This window comes from Peromyscus leucopus, chromosome 4, assembly GCF_004664715.2.
Source record: "Peromyscus leucopus breed LL Stock chromosome 4, UCI_PerLeu_2.1, whole genome shotgun sequence".
NCBI classification, from domain to species: domain Eukaryota; kingdom Metazoa; phylum Chordata; class Mammalia; order Rodentia; family Cricetidae; genus Peromyscus; species Peromyscus leucopus.
This window is the reverse complement of record NC_051066.1, coordinates 39,320,338-39,339,423: the sequence shown is the minus strand read 5'-3', so window position 1 is coordinate 39,339,423 and position 19,086 is coordinate 39,320,338. Positions and strand designations below refer to the sequence as shown.

General features: G+C 37.8%; 1 protein-coding gene across 14 annotated transcripts in view; it reads right to left on the bottom strand.

The window, feature by feature from the left end:
* The window catches only part of Slc4a10 (solute carrier family 4 member 10), a 270,855-nt gene that overhangs the window by 9,619 nt on the left and 242,150 nt on the right, over positions 1–19,086 (bottom strand). For 7 of the 14 annotated variants that reach the window (XM_028865911.2, XM_028865767.2, XM_028866368.2 and 4 more), the window contains 5 exons: positions 18,011–18,184; positions 17,184–17,306; positions 5,978–6,045; positions 2,721–2,837; positions 1,872–1,910 (listed from right to left, as the gene is read on the bottom strand). In XM_028865911.2, coding sequence (XP_028721744.1) covers positions 1,898–1,910; positions 2,721–2,837; positions 5,978–6,045; positions 17,184–17,306; positions 18,011–18,184 — 495 coding nt within the window. In that variant the 3' untranslated portion in view covers positions 1,872–1,897. The remainder of the gene's footprint in view (positions 1–1,871; positions 1,911–2,720; positions 2,838–5,977; positions 6,046–17,183; positions 17,307–18,010; positions 18,185–19,086) is intronic. The other 7 variants (XM_028865674.2, XM_028865529.2, XM_028866141.2 and 4 more) reach the window with 1 other exon arrangement.

Below are 19,086 nucleotides of genomic sequence, written 5' to 3'. Positions count from 1 at the left end.
AATGGGAACGAACTGTGAGAGAGAGGTGGGTCAAAGTCTGTATAGAACCTGCTTGGGTCACAAGAGACTTCATCTTCAGGCCTTTTTTGTTTTGACAAGTGAGTTGTCTATTATCCAGCAAATGGGCAGCATTCCTTTGTTATAGTTCACTGTTTTCAACAGATGCTAAGGAAAAGCAGTAGCTTTGGAAGGGTACTGCCGTTACTAATATTGGTGGTTTTAGGGTTTCTAGAAGCCACTTCCTTTTTTTTTTTTCCAAAGTTTCCACTGCTGTGAAGATGAAAGACACTGACTACCAACTCACAGACATAATATATTATCACATCAAATAGTGAAGAAAAGTGCTAGGCATAGCGACATGTTTTGGGGCATAACTGCTTCAAGGCCAGCCTGTGCTATAGAGTGACAATATCTCAAACACACACACACACACACACACACACACACACACACACACACACACACACGGGGTGGGGGGTAAGGGATAGAGAAAGCTAGATTGAACTTTCATTTCTTAACGGTTGAAGATCAGTGTGGATATATGTTTAAAAAAACCAAGAAATACATGATTATACCAGTATATGAATGATGGTCTACTTAGAACTAGATACCTTTCAAGTATGTTATACTGTTATCCAGAATCAGTCTGCTCCTAAAATGAGTTATGAGCAGGATTTTAAAATAACTAGGTTTTCTCGTAAAGGACACCATTTGACTTTACTATTTCCTTTAAGAATCACAGAAAGTATCACATTATAAAACCTTTGCTCAGCACAAAGAGAAAACAGGAAGAGTCTGGACTATGGACCCATGTAATTCAGAATGAAAAGCATCTGTAAGTCTGATTTTCTCAAACTCTCTGCCCAGTCCCCAGGGTTGGCATTTTACTTTGAGCCCATCAACCTGGATTTCATATTTTAAAATAAACTGGAAAAATGCTAAATTTTCATGTGACAGAGTCACAGACAGAGCCCATGGGCTCAAGTTTCCCTCCTTACTACCCTGATTTTCTTTGAGGAGTTCTGACAAAGACATAAAATTACTGCAAGGATGATTCAGAGGGGCTAGGACAAGAATTTTGAAGAAAGAAATCTAAATCATGTTTAGAATGAACATTATTACTGCAAGGGAATTATCCAAGCAAGGGAATACATGCTGGTTTTGAATCCCTGTTCAAAGACACCATTCGAAACTGGTAGAAGTAGTCTATAAAGAAACTTATATCAACCTCTTTTGGTACAAGTTTTAGAGAAATTTAGAGTCAGTTAATCAGAGGAATTTAGTCAAGCAATGAAAGAGGAAAAGTAGGGGAGAAGGAGGAAAGACTGATCCAGCTTCTGGGGTGATGACAGTCCCTGTCTTGTTTACTCTGCTTGCTACAGAGGTGACATTGAAGCAGCATGCCATTTTGGGGTGACAAAAACTAGCAGCAAGAGGTTTTCCCCCAAGATGAATGTAGTCTTTCTCTCTAGCCATGGCTCCAATTGTGTCTCACGGAGCTTGCAAGTTTGGGTGTATCCCAGCAATATTTGTAATTTGCAAAATTAAAGGGACAAATTTTCTTTACCCAATGTAGAAATTTGATGCTATTACTTGCTAAGTATGGTTCTGTAAGCTTTGCTGCTTTTCATGTGATGCATTTGTATACTTTAAGGGAAAAATGTTTCCTCATGCTTCAGAGCCCCTTAAAGAACTAAGTAGATATAAAACAACATAAAAATAAGTCTTACATTGGATTGGAGTCCAAGACTCTCCGGGCCTTTTGCCTCCCCAAAACTCACACAGATGACATAGGTGACCAGGTTTCCAGAAGACACCACTTAACATAAGGAAATGCAACCAGGGAATAGGTTTGAGGGAAAAGGTCTTACCTTTAGGGAATCAGCTTCTAGAGTGATTAGGAAGGGGAGCTTATGACAGAAAAAATGTAATATAAAAATTAAGTAGAAAAAGTTAATGTAACGTTATAAAAATAAATTATATCATTATTACACCATTCCCAAACATCAACCACATTCGTATGAGAAGTAAAACTAGCGTAACACAGGGTTGTTTTTTGTTTGTTTCTGATCAGCATCTAAGATGGCTGCATGCTAAGATCCATACTCAGTTATCAGTCCTGGAAAATTCAGCGGGAAATACCAGGATTCCCTTACTGTTTAAAGACACATTTTTCGCTCAGCATGCACTTAAAATCACCAATACAGCTACAGGACTGCTCACATGTCTACAGACAGATGAGAATGGATGGATGTTCAGGATAAGGTTAGGGAAGTTTGTCAGGGACTTGAAAACCGGGAACTAGAAACCAAGTAAATGTAGAATGACTATTACACGTGCCAAATCACTGTCACGAAAGGAAACAGGGAGTGGGGAATGCAGCCCAGCACCCACAGTGGCCCTGAGGAGTGTGTGATGAGCAAATACAATGAAACCACACAAAGAAAAAGTGGGTCAAAATGAACGTTCAACATTGTCATGCACTGGGGTCAATAACAGCTCCATTTCCCCCCCACTGTGGTAGTTTTGGAGTGAGTTTTAATTTGAAAGGAAGAGACTGAGAAACACAATGTTTGTAAAAATTGCCATTCTCCCTTTAGAAAAAGTTTCTGAAATATCTAAAGTCTAAATTTGATTAAAACCAATAGTATCCTTTCCTGGTGAGTTTATACCATAAAATCATTAGCATTAATATAACCTTATTATTTCAAAATTCAAACCTTTTGGAAGGAAAGCGTGACTCCTTATCTTTTGAGTTGTCAGCAGTAATCAGAAGGTTCCCCCACATGGCAGTCTTTGACATTTCATCAGAAATATTGATCACAGATGGGTCATCTCTGGACAGGAGTTTACCCAAAATGAAATAACATACAATAAACAAATAATGAGGCATTCAGCTAGAGAAGATGAGTACATGAAAATTTATAACCATGTGAAATATTTTACCTAAATTTTTCAAGTAAAGTGCCTACAACATAAAGTTCTCATCTTAAACATGTTTAAGATGTACAATTAAAAGTTATAAAAGGCACTTACAATGTATAGCTCACTACTACATCTGTCTCCAGAATTCTTTTCATCTTCTAAAACTGAAATTTTATCTCCATTAAACAATAACTCTCTGCTTCCTTCTCCCCCAGCCCCCTAAGCACCACTGCATGTCCTACCTCTGTTGTTTGGACTGTTTTGAGTGCCTCCTATAAGATGGATCATACAAGGTCTGTTTTTTGTGTCACTGCCTTATTTCATTTGAAAAAGGTCCTAAGAGTTCAAGATGCCCTCACATATGCCCAAATTTCTCTCCTTTTAAGGTTGAATAATATTTCACTCAGTTTATTATAATAGCATATTTTAATAATTAAAATTGAGAAGCATAAAGCAATTCCCTCAGTTATTAAAAAGTATCTGAAAAATCTGAAGAAAATATTCTAGTTGTGTAGACATAAATTTGGGCTACAGTTTTCTTAATTCATCCCCGATCTCAGATGTTTGCTTCCAATTCTAATTTCGACTGCTCAGGAGGTCCATGCTGCCACCATCTTAAATTGCTGTCCCACTCCCTTAGCTGCCCATCTCTTTGTATCCACTTTCTTTCTACCCTTCTTTTTGCCATCTACAACACTGTATTAGGTGTTCACATTTTAATGCTCTGTGCTGGTTCTCTGTTCTACTTGAATACAATGACAACAGTATTCGAGGTCACTGGTTAACAGCTGCGTCCCCCAAAAGTCAGCCAAAGCTGGACACATGGCACTTACTCAGTAATTATGTGTTTGAAAATGAATTCAGCCTGTGCCTTTGACAGAGTATTTCCCATACAACTGGGGAGCCTACAGGATTAGGTTCTATGATGGTCATTGGCTGGTTTGTTTAGTTTTGTTCTGTTTTTATATTTTTAATGTAAAGCAATTATAGAAAACATTGACAATACTCCAAGACCTCTCAAGAGTTAGAAACATAGTCAAATGGCAGTATAAAGCTATTACAGACCAAGTGAAAACTTTTGTAATGAAAAAAAAAGGCACTATTCTTGTACATATAGGTGCTGTGGGATGTTCTGTATGTCCTGTGGGAGCCCTTCTTGGGTTCTTTGTGGCGTTACCCAGCAGGTCCGCATAGAGGATGATTAGGACCATTGGCCTGAGTGCAGGTGTTTGAGATGGTCTGCACTTGGCTGTGCTGGGGGATGGTCTGTATGTCAAGTTGTTCTGATTGGTTAATAAATAAAACCTGATCGGCTGTGGCTAGGCAGGAAGGATAGGCGGGACTAACAGAGAGGAGAAATAAAAGGACAGGAAGGCAGAAGGACTGGCTGCAGCCGCCGCCATGACCAGCAGCATGTGAAGACGCCGATAAGCCACCAGCCACGTGGCGAGGTATAGATTTGTAGAAATGCGTTACTTTAAGATATAAGAATAGTTAACAAGAAGCCTGCCACGGCCATACAGTTTGTAAGCAATATAAGTCTCTCTGTGTTTACTTGGTTGGGTCTGAGCGGCTGTGGGACTGGTGGGAGACAGAGATTTGTCCTGACTGTGGGCAAGGCGGAAAAACTCAAGCTACATATAGGCAGCATTTTTTACTGCGAAAAAGAAATCACATTAACCAAACTCCTAAGCTGGCCTCATGTCAACTATACTGGTAGCTGTTTACAAGAAGACAACAAACCCAACAATTGGGGTAAATGAAGCAGCAGGACTCAGCCTTGCTCAATCTGAAAATCTCTTTAATTCCTCTAGCCTTCTTGGAAGTGGAACTTTCTAGAAATTCAGAATAGGAGATCAATTAATTTCCAAAAAAAAAATCACATGAAAAACAAGTATATTGTGATATTATTAGACAGTCTTATGAACAAAGGGATTTAGAAAATTTTGAATCAAGCAAAATTAAGCTTTAAAGGGGCAGCACTGTTTTTATTATTCCATATTCAAAATTCCTTTATGAATTTACAAGCTAGTGTGCAGTTTTGGACTATTTTTTTAACTTAGTTAACTACAAAACCCTTTTGGAGTGGCATGTCATAAAGTTAGTTTCTGTAGAATTCACTTGAGAATATACTGATCCAACTCAATCAAGAGAATTTTAAATGAGGAAAAAAAAGAGTTAAATACTTTCACTAGTTGTGTCCACCTTTAAATTACAAGTCATTATACCTAAACTTTTGGGGAGAATATGTTGTTAGAGTAAGACTCTGAGATCCAATAGATTCTTTACGACTTTGTCTTTTAAATATGATGGCAAATCTCTCCCCCTAAAAAATTTTTTCATGTTTATTGATTTACTGGTACAGCTTGAGAACTTTGAGACCTTACAACATGGGTATCGAAGAGTACTTAAAACAGACTTTATGAGGAAATTAGTCAAACCAAATTTTTTGAAAGAGGGAGACAGAGAGTGGAGGAGAGAGAGGAAGGGAGCAGGAAAAAGAGGGAGGGAGGGAGGAATAGTGAAGGTGGGTGGGGGACAAAGGTTTGTAAAAACTTCCGTTTTAACTAACAAAACTTCATTTTGCTGTCTTTGTGTGTAAAAAGGTCAGTGTATTTTGTAGAACTATATGAAAATTTTCTTAACTGACAGACATGGCTGACTTCTTTAACTCAAAAATTAGGGTATCTTTTTGGAAATGACTTTTGTTAGGAGCAAATTCTTAGAATAAAAATATTTTCCCAAGATCATCTTACAGATACTGACCTCATTTACGTTAGAAGTAAATGGTGTCTAACCATGTATCTTCAGGGGGTAGTTTCTGAGAATATGAAAGTGATCTTTTATATACTTTATAAAACATGAAAAGGAGACAACTCCCTGTCCACTTCATTTTAGGTTATTTTGCTATACAGTGAGAGCTGGCAGAACTTACTGTAACCTTTTTTTTTTTTTCATGTTTTAACACAGCTTTGATAACTTTCACACGGTATGAAGAGTATAACCAGCACATTCTATGATGCTCACTGATGTGTTTTAAACACATGTTTACCTGTAGTGTCCCTCCAGTGGGAGTTGTACTGTGCCCTCATCTTCCATGGCTAGCATACTTTGTTCTTCCTGGAAAGACAAATGTACCGTACATAAAGTGAACCTGATGGGCCTCCGTTTTACATTAAAGAAGAAACACAGATTAATGTTTTATTATCTCATTAACCTCAGGACCTTCCACTTTGTTTGCATTTATTAATGCTAGCACAGGTCCTTTCATAAAGCCTCAGCTACTAAGAACACAAGTAATTAATGAAAATCTCATAACACGAAGTAATTTCCATGCTAACAGCAATCTCCTTCATGTCACTCAATGTGAAACATGGTTAATTTCCAAGCACATTAAGAAATAACCTAAATTTCACAAGAACAAAAGTATGGGTAATGCTATGAGAGTTTGGTTTTTATACATTGAATTTACATTCCCCCAAATGCTCTACTAGGATGAAACGAGGGCTGCATGTTCAGAGCACTGGTCCTCGAACTCTATTTGAGTCACCTGTAGGCAATGCTAAAAGTGTGTGGGTCCTACCTCTAGAGGTTCTGATTCTGTAGGTCTGGAATAGAGAGGGCATACTAATTTACATTCCAGGTGATGTTGGTTAGACTGGTCTGAGAGCACATTTTTAGAACTGCTCTAGAGACTTGGAAAAAGAAGACCGTCTTACATGTCTTAAAACATGGGCTTAGGGCTGGAGGAGAGGGTTCAGTTGGCAAAGTACCTGTTAGACATGCATAAAGATCTGAGCTTAGATTCCCACAAACCATGCACCAGCCAGGCAGCACCAAGGAACCCCAGTACTGAGAGGTGGAGACAAGCAAGTCTCTGGAGATTTTTTTCTCCAGCTAGCCTAGCCAACAGGTGAGCTCCATGTTCCAAGACAGCCCATGCTCTCAAAAATTACAGTAGAAAGTAATAGAGAGAGACACCTGATACTGATCAGGTATACCTGTATGAACATACATACATGTCCATAAAACATGTATATATAACCCTCCAAGAAAGAGAGAGGTTTATGACTTGCCACGATGAAGGAATAAGCAAATTACACTCCACTTGGATGTATATTGTTTTTGTTTCATGCTTCAGATTTCTTCTTTCAACAGCAATATTCCATCCTTCATTAAAGGGTGAAAACAATGTATTTGCGTATACATTTCCTTCATTTATAAGATTTTTTAATCTATATAATTTTGTGTGGGGCATTTCTTTAGTCCCTTTTTTTTCTTTAGTCCCTTTTTTTCTTTAGTCCCTGTTTGGGCGCCATTCTGTGGGGCGTTTCTTTAGTCCCTTTTTTCCTTTAGTCCCTTTTTTTTCTTTAGTCCCCTTTTTCTTCAGAATATGGATATGATAAGATAAAAAGGGAGATTATGGAACTTACTTTTAAAAAGGAACTACTTGTTTTAAATAAGATAAGTAATGAAAATTTTTTGGTCTGAGTTTATCAGATGTTACTGGACTGGACATTGTTAATATATATAATGGAGTTTTTTTGTCTGGATCTGTCAAATGTTAATGGACTAGACATTGTTAATGTAATCTTGACTGTATATTGCATATACCTATTGAAGATAGTTTTTCTTGTATTAGTTATAAGCTTTTTTAATTTTAGACAAAAAGAGAGGAAATGTGGTGGTATTGTGTTCCCCAAAATATTGTGTACTCTAATAAATTTATCTGGGGTCAGAGAACAGACAGCCACTAGATACAAAGGCTAGAAAATGGTGGCACTCACACCTTTAATCCTAGCATTACAGAGATAGAAATCCCTCTGGATCTCTGTGAGTTCAAGGCCACATTGGAAATAGCCAAGCATGGTGACACGCCTTTAATCCCAGAAAGCCAGCCTTTAATCCCAGGGCGTGGTGGTAGAAAGCAAAAAGATATATAAGGGTGAGGACCAGAAACTAGAAGCATTTTGGCTGGTTAAGCATTTTGGCTGGTTAAGCATTCAGGCTTTGGAGCAGTAACTCAGCTGAGACCCATTCCAGATGAGGACTCAGAGGCCTCCAGTCTGAGGAGACAAGACCAGATGAGGATCCGGCGAGGTGAGATAGCTGTGGCTTGTTCTGTCTCTCTGATCTACCAGCATGGACCCCAATAGCTCGCCTCAGGTTTGATTTTATTAATAAGAACTTTTAAGATTACTGCTACAATTTTGAAATGATAAGCTTATAGCTATCTTATAGAAATGTTCTATAGTTTTCAATGACGGTATCATTAAATTTTTGCCTACATTATATATGTTTATATCATATATATAATCTACATGTGTGTGCATACCCTTATTTAAGGCATTCATTTTCAAGCGGATCATCTGGCCTTGGCCTAGTTCAATTAATTACTTAGGATCATTTTAAGATGTTAGAATTGTTGGTTCTGACTCCTGAAATAAATTTCTAAGATGCTCAGACAGAAGGAGCCCAGTGACCCCACCTAACTGGGAAATGCTGAGAGAAAACCAGGAACGGTAATGGAGGTCATCTTTTACCCCCTTTCCTTAGGTTAGCATAGCTAAGGTTAGTTTAACTAAGGTGAACGTAAACCAGCTGCTTAAGCCCAGTTTAGTTCAACTGACCCAAACTAGTTGCTAAAGAGATGTGGCCTTGGCTACTGCCATTATTTCCACAGTCAAAATGTCTAACACCGTATTTATTATTATTTTAAGTGTCAAAGTGTTCTCAGATGCTTCTTCACCTAGCTAACTTACAACTTTGTAATGAAACATGAAGTCAGGTCTCAGCTTACTCTTGCAGAACTCTCCCAACCTGCTGATCAAGGCAGGCCCCTCTGAGGAGACTTCAACCCTGATGCCTCCAGAAGGTCCAGGCTCAGTCTATGCTGTGGAATAATGATGAGCGGACTACATGAGCCTGGCTACTAACTTTGCTTATATGTTCCCCTCAGATACTTCATTGTGTATTATACTCTGTGGGACTAATTATATATCTTCTTGTATCCAAGGAAATAGTTCTGTTCACTTTCTTGTGCTGTTTTGTAGGGAATTTGTCTCTTTCACAGCCCATTTATGCTCTTATCATTGGCACTGCTATTAGGACTAAAAGGTGAGTAGTCATGAACTACTTTCCCACTTTTGTGACCAAGTGCATGATAAGAATCAACTTAAGAGGGGTTCTTTAGGCTTCTGGTTTAAGAGTTACGGAAGGCAAGGTGTCAGGTACATGAGGCAGCTGGTATAAGTACTCAGGAAGCAGACAGCAGACAAGAAGTAAGGCCCAGCTATAAACATAAAACCTGAAGGTCTCTCAGTGGCCAATTTCCTCCAGTGAAGCTCTAAAAAGTGCCACACTCTAAAAAGTGCCACAAGCTAGAAACTAAGTGTTCCACCACACCAGTCTACAGAGGACATTTTACAATTTAATTAGACCATTCTGCTCCATTCTCCCATAGGTTCATGGCCATCATTGAGACTCAAGGAAATACCTTAACTGTGAACCCCTGTACAATCAAAAGGCAAGTTAAATGCCTTCAACATACAATGGCACAGTGTAACTATCCTCATTTCTAAATGGAAGAGCAGGAATATAGAAAGGAAAGATCATATAAAAGCAAGACCAAACCCCAGGAGTGCAAACATCAAATCTTAGAGCTTTGTATCCAGCATCTGGAACTCTTAATGGAATCATCAGTGGTCCAAAGGGCTTACGTAGCCCCATCTCTCCTGCTTCATTACCAATAGCACACATAACCTCTCTTATGTGCCAGCTTGCTCCCTCCTGCAGGCTTTGCTGTGGAGAAATCCTGTGGGTCTGGCATCTCCCACATGAGGTTTTCTTTGTAACCCAATCTTCAACTTCACAGCCTCATAATTACCTTCTCAGGTGCCTTATTGCAGGATTTTCTAACCCTGGGATACATTTCCTGGCCTCAGTGGCCTTCAGAAACCTTGGCACAAGTTTTGTTGACTCTCTTATTCTTGCATCTTCCACGCCTATACAATCAGTACCACATAGTGCTGCCAAGCCCTAAACCAGCTCAAGATGAAGCCTTGCCCTCTTTGAAGACAACTTTATCAGCTTTTGTATTCTGACCTTGGAAAAACCCATTGATGTTGTTTTGGGGGAGACAATGCCTTCAGCAGTATTCTCAGTTTAGACTTTTGTCTTAAAAATTAATTTCCATTTTCACAAGATGGAGACTACAGTGGATAGAATCTCACCTTCAGGTCACCTTTTCTCTTGTCTCTGTACAGAGCAGATTTTTTTTAATGGTACTAATCTCTAATGACTATACTTGTCTCATCATCCACAGCTTTGCATACAACTTTAAGCACAACTGGACATTTTTATACCTTTCAGATCCACTTGTTGTTCTCTGCTGAAGACCTGCATAAGAGCAGTAAGTGATAACCATAGCACAGCATGAATACCTGGGCAATTTTCTGCCAAACAATTTAGTCTGTTACTTTCAAATTTAGGTGCTCTGAAGTTCTTGGGACATAATAGGCAGGCTGAATCCAACCAACTTCTTTGGCAGAATATGAAATAAATTGTCTCTAGCCCAGCTCCCAATAGAATCCTTGTTCCCCTCTGAAACCTCAGGAGTTGGTCCTCTACTTCCACATTTCTCTCAGCATTCTAGTCTTCTGAATTCCCATAAGGATAACCAGTAAATCTTTGCTTACAGGATTAGATCTTCTTTCTAGTCCACTTTTAAACTCTTCCACAATGCTCCAACAAACCTGTTCCAAAGGCCAAGAGCTATATGGTCAAGCTTATCACAGCAACAGCCTTATTTCTCCACAACAATTTCTGTATTAGTTACTTTTCTCATATTGTGAACCAGATAAGAATCAGTTTCAGGGAAAGGGTTATTTTGACCTTCAACAAGGGATGCAGTCCATTATGACAGGGAAGGCATGGTAGTAGGAGTATGAGGCAGCTGGTCACCCTGCATTAGTTGTCAGGAAGCAGAGAGTAGCAGCAAGTGGGGCTTGGCTCTCAAGGTCCACCTCCAGTAATCAATTTGCTCTAGAGGCTTCACTTCCTACATGTTCCACAATCTTCTAAAAAAGTGTCATCATCTGGGGACTACATATTCAAATACATGAGCTTCTGAGAAATAATTTAAACTCAATTTACAATAAGAAGACCATTAATTAAAAGACCACATTTAAGTAAAAGGAGAACTAATCTGCAGCCTAGAATGAGGTCTTCCTTGTAACTTAGTTTGTCAAGATATATGGGACATGGCATAGTACGTTAACATATGCACACCATAGAGTCAGAGTCAGAACGTATCTATCCTTTCTGGTAGAAAAATGTTACTTTTTATATATTTATATGTTTTATATTGCTGTACATGAAGGGACATAAAGAGACCTTCAGTGATCCCAAAGGATATATAAGACAAACCAAGATGTAACAAAGTATAAATCTGCCCTTTGTTGTTCACTAGAAGATGATGCATAGCATCTCTTCTGGCCAAACCAGAAAGATTTGCTAAAGGCTAAAATGCAAAACAGGCTGAAGAGAATAAGAGTATGATCAGTGCCTACATCACCTGGCAGCAATAAAGGCAGACCCATTGGCAGCAAAGACTGGGCTTTGTGAACAATTTTTTTTTCCTGATGATTTTCCACTTTTCTCTCAAATTGCTTTCAATAATTATTTTGCACTCCAAGGCTTGTTAGTGTGTGTGGGCTTTATACTAGTCATCATCCTATCTAAACAAAAACTCATCACCTCTAAAGATAGCATTTCCAAGCCATGCTTATCTGAAGAGAAGAGTGGCAGAGCAGCCGCTGCTGCTGTCTTCAGTGCCAGAAGGGAGCTGGGTGGGCTTGGGAGTGGTGATGAGGGACGGTTGCATCCTAAGCAGCACTGCTGGGGTGGGGGTGGGGCAAAAATGGAGACTTTCCATAGTGGAGCCTTCAGCATGGTTACCCTGATCTTCTCAGCCTGAGTTGTCTCCTCATTCAAGGAGACAGAGAAGAGAGCTGAATGACACTGACCAGACAACTACTGCAGAAGTGCTGAACATGGTGTCCATTCAGCACCTCATTTACACAAGATCCATCAATGATGTGCTGAGTAGCATCATGGACCCCAACTGCAATGTATTAAAGGAATACCCAAAGGAAGGGTTTTGCCAGTAAGACTTTAGAATTCCTTATGTTATGATTTAAAGGCAATCTTTTAATTAAGATGGTTATCAAAGCAGTTTTCAGATACAAAATAAGGGGGAAACCAGTAATTCCATATCTAAGAAGGAGCAGAGAGATGATGATGCATAGAAAAGGAATCTATTCAATAGCATGCAATGTGTGCTATTGAGTGAAGATGCATTATGTTTTAGGCACGTATCAAAGAAGAATAATAGGGACACTGCTAATCAATTCACTTAATGAGTGTATATTTACATGATCTAGATGGCAGGTAGTTGTAAGGTGCTGAAATACAAAAATAAAAAGAAAAATATAAACCCAATTATCAAAGGAAATAAAAAGATGACCACAAAGAATACAGGAATAGACAGTGAAGAGAAGAAGAAACTTCAGGTAGGAAGAAATGATGAGAGACAAGCATAAAAGATAAAACTAAATAAGGTATTTCCATGGCAGTGAGCAACTAGGTTCACAAAAGCCAAAGGCCCATGGTGAATTGAAATGGGAAATACAATCTGTAAGATTCTAGTATTTGATTATTTTTTATAAACTGAATGATATTACATAGTCTCTAGTAGCAGAAAAATTATAATTGCTATATTAACAGTACCTAAAATGTGCTCTGTCCTTTACCTTCAGTAAAATAGGTGACTTAAATTATATATTCATTTGAGGGCAAAGTCTGTATGCATGTGGGAGCCCTTAAAACTCTCAAAGTTCAAACAACAGCTGAGAGTCAGTGTTCACAAAGATACTTGAGTTATTATGGGAGGCAAGTACTTAATGATTTTGCAATTTATGTTTACTAAGGAGTGGAAGGAGATTCAGGAGTCACGTTCAACACATCATTTAATTGAAGAAGCAAGTAAGGCATACAGAACTTAAGAAGCTCCTACCATTTCCTTCTCTCAACTAATACAATCACCTTCAGATATTGTATATGTATAAATTGAAAATAATAAATATTACGTTTTAAAAAAGTATTATTTTTAATTTCCAACAGATTAAAGGGTTGATAACACAAAACAATGCTTAAAGGGATCAGGTAAGTCCATATGGAGGCATCAGAACCTATGACAAGGCAACTTTTTAAATTTTGTGTATGTGTGTGTGTGTGTGTGAGAGAGAGAGAGAGAGAGAGAGAGCGAGAGAGAGAGATGAGCACATGTGGCAGTCAGAAGACAACTTACAGGGGTTTGTTTTCTCCTTCTATATGTGGGTTCCAGGAATCAATCTGGACGGAAGGCTTGATGGCTAGCGCCTTTACTGCTGAGCCAGCTCACTGGTCCTGACTCAGCACCTTTCAGCAATTGCCTAAATTATTCTAAGTACAAAAATTCTGACATGGTAATCTTGTATTAAGAATTCTACTGTATTATAGAGATTGAGATTTTGTGAGTCTAGTAAAAGGCTTATCTCAGATGTTAAAATCACCTGGAGGTCTTAGGAAAATAGATTCTGGTTCTAATATGCAGCATTTTTTGAAACAGGCCTATGAATTTGCATTCTTAAAATATTGCAAGGTGCTGGCTGGTACAGAAGAGACCCTGGAACCACATTTTGGGAAAGTGCTGCTTCAGGAGATAGAACATACTTGTCCCACCCCACAGTTGAATTATAAAAAACATTTATCTATGTTGGTAATTAGGACACGCTTCCCAAATCCACAGCCAATTCTTACCTTTCTGAGAAGTTAAGCATTTGCTTTAATTTGTTTAATTGTGCTTATTTTTAGGTTGTACTTTCTTGGAATTTTTTGTGATCACAAGGCCCCACTTGCCTTCTTTTGTTTTCTTCTATAGGGTATGTGTTAGAGAGGCCCCTCTGTAATGAAGGAGCTGTAGATGGGGATACTTCCACAGAACTGTATCCCCACCTCTTCCTAACACCGGCGCCCATGCTTTCCACCTGAGAGCAAACATATTTTGCTGGAACTTTCTGCATTGAGCAGTAGTCCTTTTGTCATGCGTACAATGTCCTGGGGAATATTTAAGTAGGAAGGAAGGCATGTTGGTACTCTGAGCACATTTGGACATCCAGAATTGATTCTGCAGTCTTCCCTTTACACAGAGCAATGTGCAAAATGTCAGGGTTCCAATATTCATTTCTACCCTGATTATAATCCTTTCTTTCTAAAAACTGAAGCATATGCATATGCATATGCATGAAGTACATGAGAATTTGGAACAGAAGCTCTGCGACCTTGGACTGGCCTGTGTAGCTATTTATTCTGCTTAACTCATTATTGAATTTTCAGGTCAAATGAATGTTTTCTCAGTGCCATAAGACCAGAAATGGGCTACTGATAGGAAAACCCTGGAGGATAAAGGTTGAAGCTTCTAACTATCATCCAAAGGACCAGAGGTGAGCTCACTTTAAATTCAAGTCTCAGGGAGCTGAGACATTTCTGCCGTTTATCATCTTGCCAGATCACAATTAGAGTTCCTCAATTAATTGGAACATTTCTGAAGAACTTATCCATTATCCACTCTAATGTACAATCTCTTGTGGTACTGGGCACTGGTACAAGACACTACAGTACAACCATATCTTTCAGGGGAATTCACAGGCTCACAAAAACGAAAATACCCAAATCTGGGCCCTTGAGGAGAAAATGAACCTTGGATTTAAGCTTCAGTGTCAACCTCCGCATGTCCTCCTCCACTCCTTACCAATTCTTCTCCAGTGCTGATTCTAAATAGAACATGAGCATCTTCACACGTCCTTTTCTCTGTCTCCACTCCGCCAGTGTCATGTCTCCTTTGCACTACTTAGAATTGCTTTTTAATGTTTGAGTATAAGTTATTTCTTGAATGAAACACTGGGTTTCCTATTTAATTACATGCAGGTGGGATCATATGAAAGTATCATCATCATAACTATGTGAAACTTTAAGGATTTCTAACCACCCCCTGGGAAATATATTGCAAGGTCCACCCGCCCCCACCCATATTTGGAACTGAAGGATTCAACTATAAAATTCCCCAAGTAGGTCTTATTCTATTTTTGGATATCTGCTGAAAGTATAAGTTCTAGAAAATTTAGTGATATTTAATTACTCCTAAAATCTTTACTTTCAATTTCACAAGATAGTAAACACCATCAGAGCATAGTAAGATATAATGTGATATAATAAAAAAAAAAGGTTAAAAACTCTATACAAGATCTCAGTGGAGTTAATAAATTCCCAAAATGCAAATATTTTACACACATACATATGAGCACCACATATACATTATAAGTAGTTATGGGCAATGGGAATGGCTAATTCTATCAGCAATAAGCATATCTCCGATAAACCTTTCAGCTGGATATCACTGTGCAAAGTTACAACGGCTAGTTCTAACAAATTTATGACTGTCAACTTGCTTTCTGCATTGTCATGAACAAACAGAAGAAGCTGCCATTATCTTTCTATAACAGTAGAGAAGAATAACAATGATAGCAGAGTAGGTTACCCAGTATTTTCCTTAGGAGCTTTCCAAATACTAAGAGAAATGAATGTTTCATTCTGAGAATGGCCTCAAAAGAATGCTGTGCGAAAGGGATGGCACTCTATGGAAAAGAGTGCCCCTACCATAATTCACCAAAACAATAAAGATGTTTGACAGGAAATAAAAACAATACAATAAAGAAAACATAATGTGTGTGTCACTAGATGAATGAGCTTAATAGTATAATCATTGGGAAGATGGGGGAAACTCATAGGCAATATATTTTGTCTTCAAAATTACTTCCCTTCAAACTTTAAGCCTTGGGAATTTTTCAGGTGGGGTAAGTTTTAGTACATCATGTAAGGACTGTTAAATTATTATTTTTAAAAAGATCTCTGCTACTTAGATGAATATAGTAAACCGAAAAGTAAAGAACCAGTGATAGTTTCACAGTATTTTAATGTTGCATTAACATTACTAGAAATATGGTTCTATATATGCCTTCTACAACATTTTGGGAAATTGAATTCACACAGAAATAAGATACACCATCGTGATGTCTCTAAGTGTGGATCCCATGGATGAAGGAACCACCAACCACATGTTACATAGCTATGCTAGTAGAATGTTCTCAGCCAAAAATTCACCAGGATTTGTGGTCCAATCTGGCCTATCTAAATGCCTGAGCAAAACTAAAACTCTTTTCATGTTTACAAATAAAGTTACCTACAGGAAAGAAGAAAAATATCTATGGTCCCCCAAAAATATTCTATAGAAAAGAAACTGAAAGCTTTAAGTAAATACCAGTGAAACACAAAACTGGAAAGAATGGACAATGCTCCTAAAATGTTTCCTTTCTATTTCATTTCTACAAAGAAATTTTGTTTTTGTGTCCTATAATCTTTGGGCTCAGTTACTCTGCTAAAAATGTTGCATGGGTCATTATTTTCATTTATATTCCTTACAATTTTTATGTGCCTTAAAAATAGTATGACTATATAACCTTCAAAAAGATTCAGGCTGACATGTGAACTTTACATATCTCCTAAAACTTTTATCTAACTTGTTTTCTCTTATGAAACAGAATCGGACAAATCAGTGGTCCGGGAAAATAACTAAAACCCAAAGTTTTCTCAAATATGTTTTTAAAGCTTCAATCATTTTGGAAGCAAATCAGGTCATGTTTTTCTTCTTAAATATTTTGTGTGTTTTAAGGATAATAATTTGATTCAAATCTGCTGATTAAAACCTGCTAGGAAAGAAAAATTACCAGCAGTGATGTGCCACATTATTTCCTCATCAAACATTCCATCAGAAGCAATCACAACATGATTGTATCTTAGAAACAGTTATGCATCAGCAAGTTTCCCATCCACGAGTGAGAAATCAGAAAAATAAGCCTGATAATTTGGAGAGTAACTAAATGCAGGTATTTGTATGGTTCATGTAGGGTTGACTTCCTCATGTAATGTCTCCGCCCCTCTCTCTGCCCCAGCTAGATTTTTAAACATTACACTTCCAAATCTTTCTACCTGTTGTATTTAGTAATCACCATTTAATGAAAAACATACTAATTTAGTTTAGCAAAGAGCTGCCTGCTATTGTTCTTCTCTCAAACAAAATATCAAGTTTTATTCTGACTTACTTCTTTTTCTGCATCTTCAAGTTTCTTTTTCTTACTCTCAGGCATTAAATCATCAAGCCAGCTGAGTTCCCGTTTGGTAAACAAGAAGTCCATCAACTTTCTCACAAATACCAGGGCTAACACCTGAAGAAAATAATAAAATAGTTTAAAATGTAAACAAGCAAATGAAAATGAAAGGAAGAAGTAATAAAGATGAGTTTGTATTAGGACTGATATTAAACTAAAAATTGAAAACACATGTGTATAGAACACAGCCTCGTCTTTCTCTTTATTTCCTTTTCTTATGAAATCGCCAGGGTGGCATCTAAGATTTTATTCAATGTTGAAGTAATCTTAAAGAAAAATTGTAAACTATGAAATACATTTAATTATGCTTCCCTAAATGTATAATTAAAAGCCTGAACTAGGATAAGTGAACATTAGAAGATTCTTACATATGCTAATAATTTTTGAATTATGTATAGTCATTCAAATTCACTATACTTTTAAATGCATTTAAAATTTGTCTGAAACAGTCAATTAAATTTTATCTTAAAAAATTCCCCTAATTTTTCATATTTGTTAGTACATCTCAATGCTATTTTTAAAATTTACATTTTTCATCCTGCTTTCCATTAACCACTACATTATGAATGACCAAGAAAAAAAAACTGATATTAAATCAGCGAAATGCAAAATAATTTTCAAACTCTATTTTAGCGCCCAAGTTTACACTAGATTTTCCAGTAACTGTTCAAAGTGATTCAGGGCTCCTCTATTGTTGCAGTTTCAGTTCATGAGTTTCCTAAAAAGCAGTGAAAGAGAAAGGGTAGAGGGAAGTTTCATACCATCATAGGAAAGACAATAGCAGCTCTTGAAACTTTGATTATCCACAAAAGGCCAAGACAACTCATCTGAATGACTGTGAAGAGATGGACTTTCCGGAGTGGTACATGCCTTAGATATATAAAATCTGGTTGATGTTTGGCAGGCATCCAGAAGAGCTTTATTCTATCAAATAACTAAAAGATTAAACAGACTATATTGCATTTAAAGAACAAGACAACAATTACCATAGGACAATTAAGTATGTTCCAATATATTAGGTTCAAATGACACAGCTGTAGGAACTGCAGGACATTGGAATTGACATACAGTTTGGACTTCCATTTATTGAGTACTATACTATATTTCCTATAATATTGTAACAGAATGTCATTTAATAGGGTTTTCATATAGTAAATGCAACATTTTGCTACCTTGAGATCTAGCACTATGACAGACAAAATCACATTCTTTCATCTTATCATATCATAATCTCTCCCTTTTGTCCCCAAATATTGGTCTTCTAGGTCTCCCATGATTGGTGTGCTTTTTTCTCTCCTGGAGTGTGCCATCCACCCTCATGGCTTTGGCTTTCACATGCTAAGTACTTCCAGATTTAGCTCTCTGCCTCAGCTTCCTCCAAGTACCACACAAACTCAGCTGCTGTGAAGAGTGCCTTGGATTCCTCCTTACTGAACCCTGCTGTTTTGGCTTTGCCATTTTGATCTCCAACAAAGTTTTGATGTCTTTAGAAACACACACATCTTACATAAAGATTTGGCCTACATATGTCTTTGTTACCAAGGTGTTTTATTATATTTTATACTTGAGGGCTGGGGAGATAGTTTAGTCAGCACAGAGCCTTTAGTGCAAGCCTGATAATCTGATTTCAGATGTCCAGCACGCACATAAAAGATGGACACAGTTTTTCCTCTCTGTAATCCCAGGGGCCTGAGACAGACAGATCCCTGGAGCTTCTTAATCAGCCATTTTAGCAAAGCTGTGAAAGCTCCAGGTTCACTGAGAGACCTTGTCTCAGAAAACAATCAGCAAGTGACTGAGGAAGAGGCCCAGTGTTGACTTAGGGCCTCCACAGGCA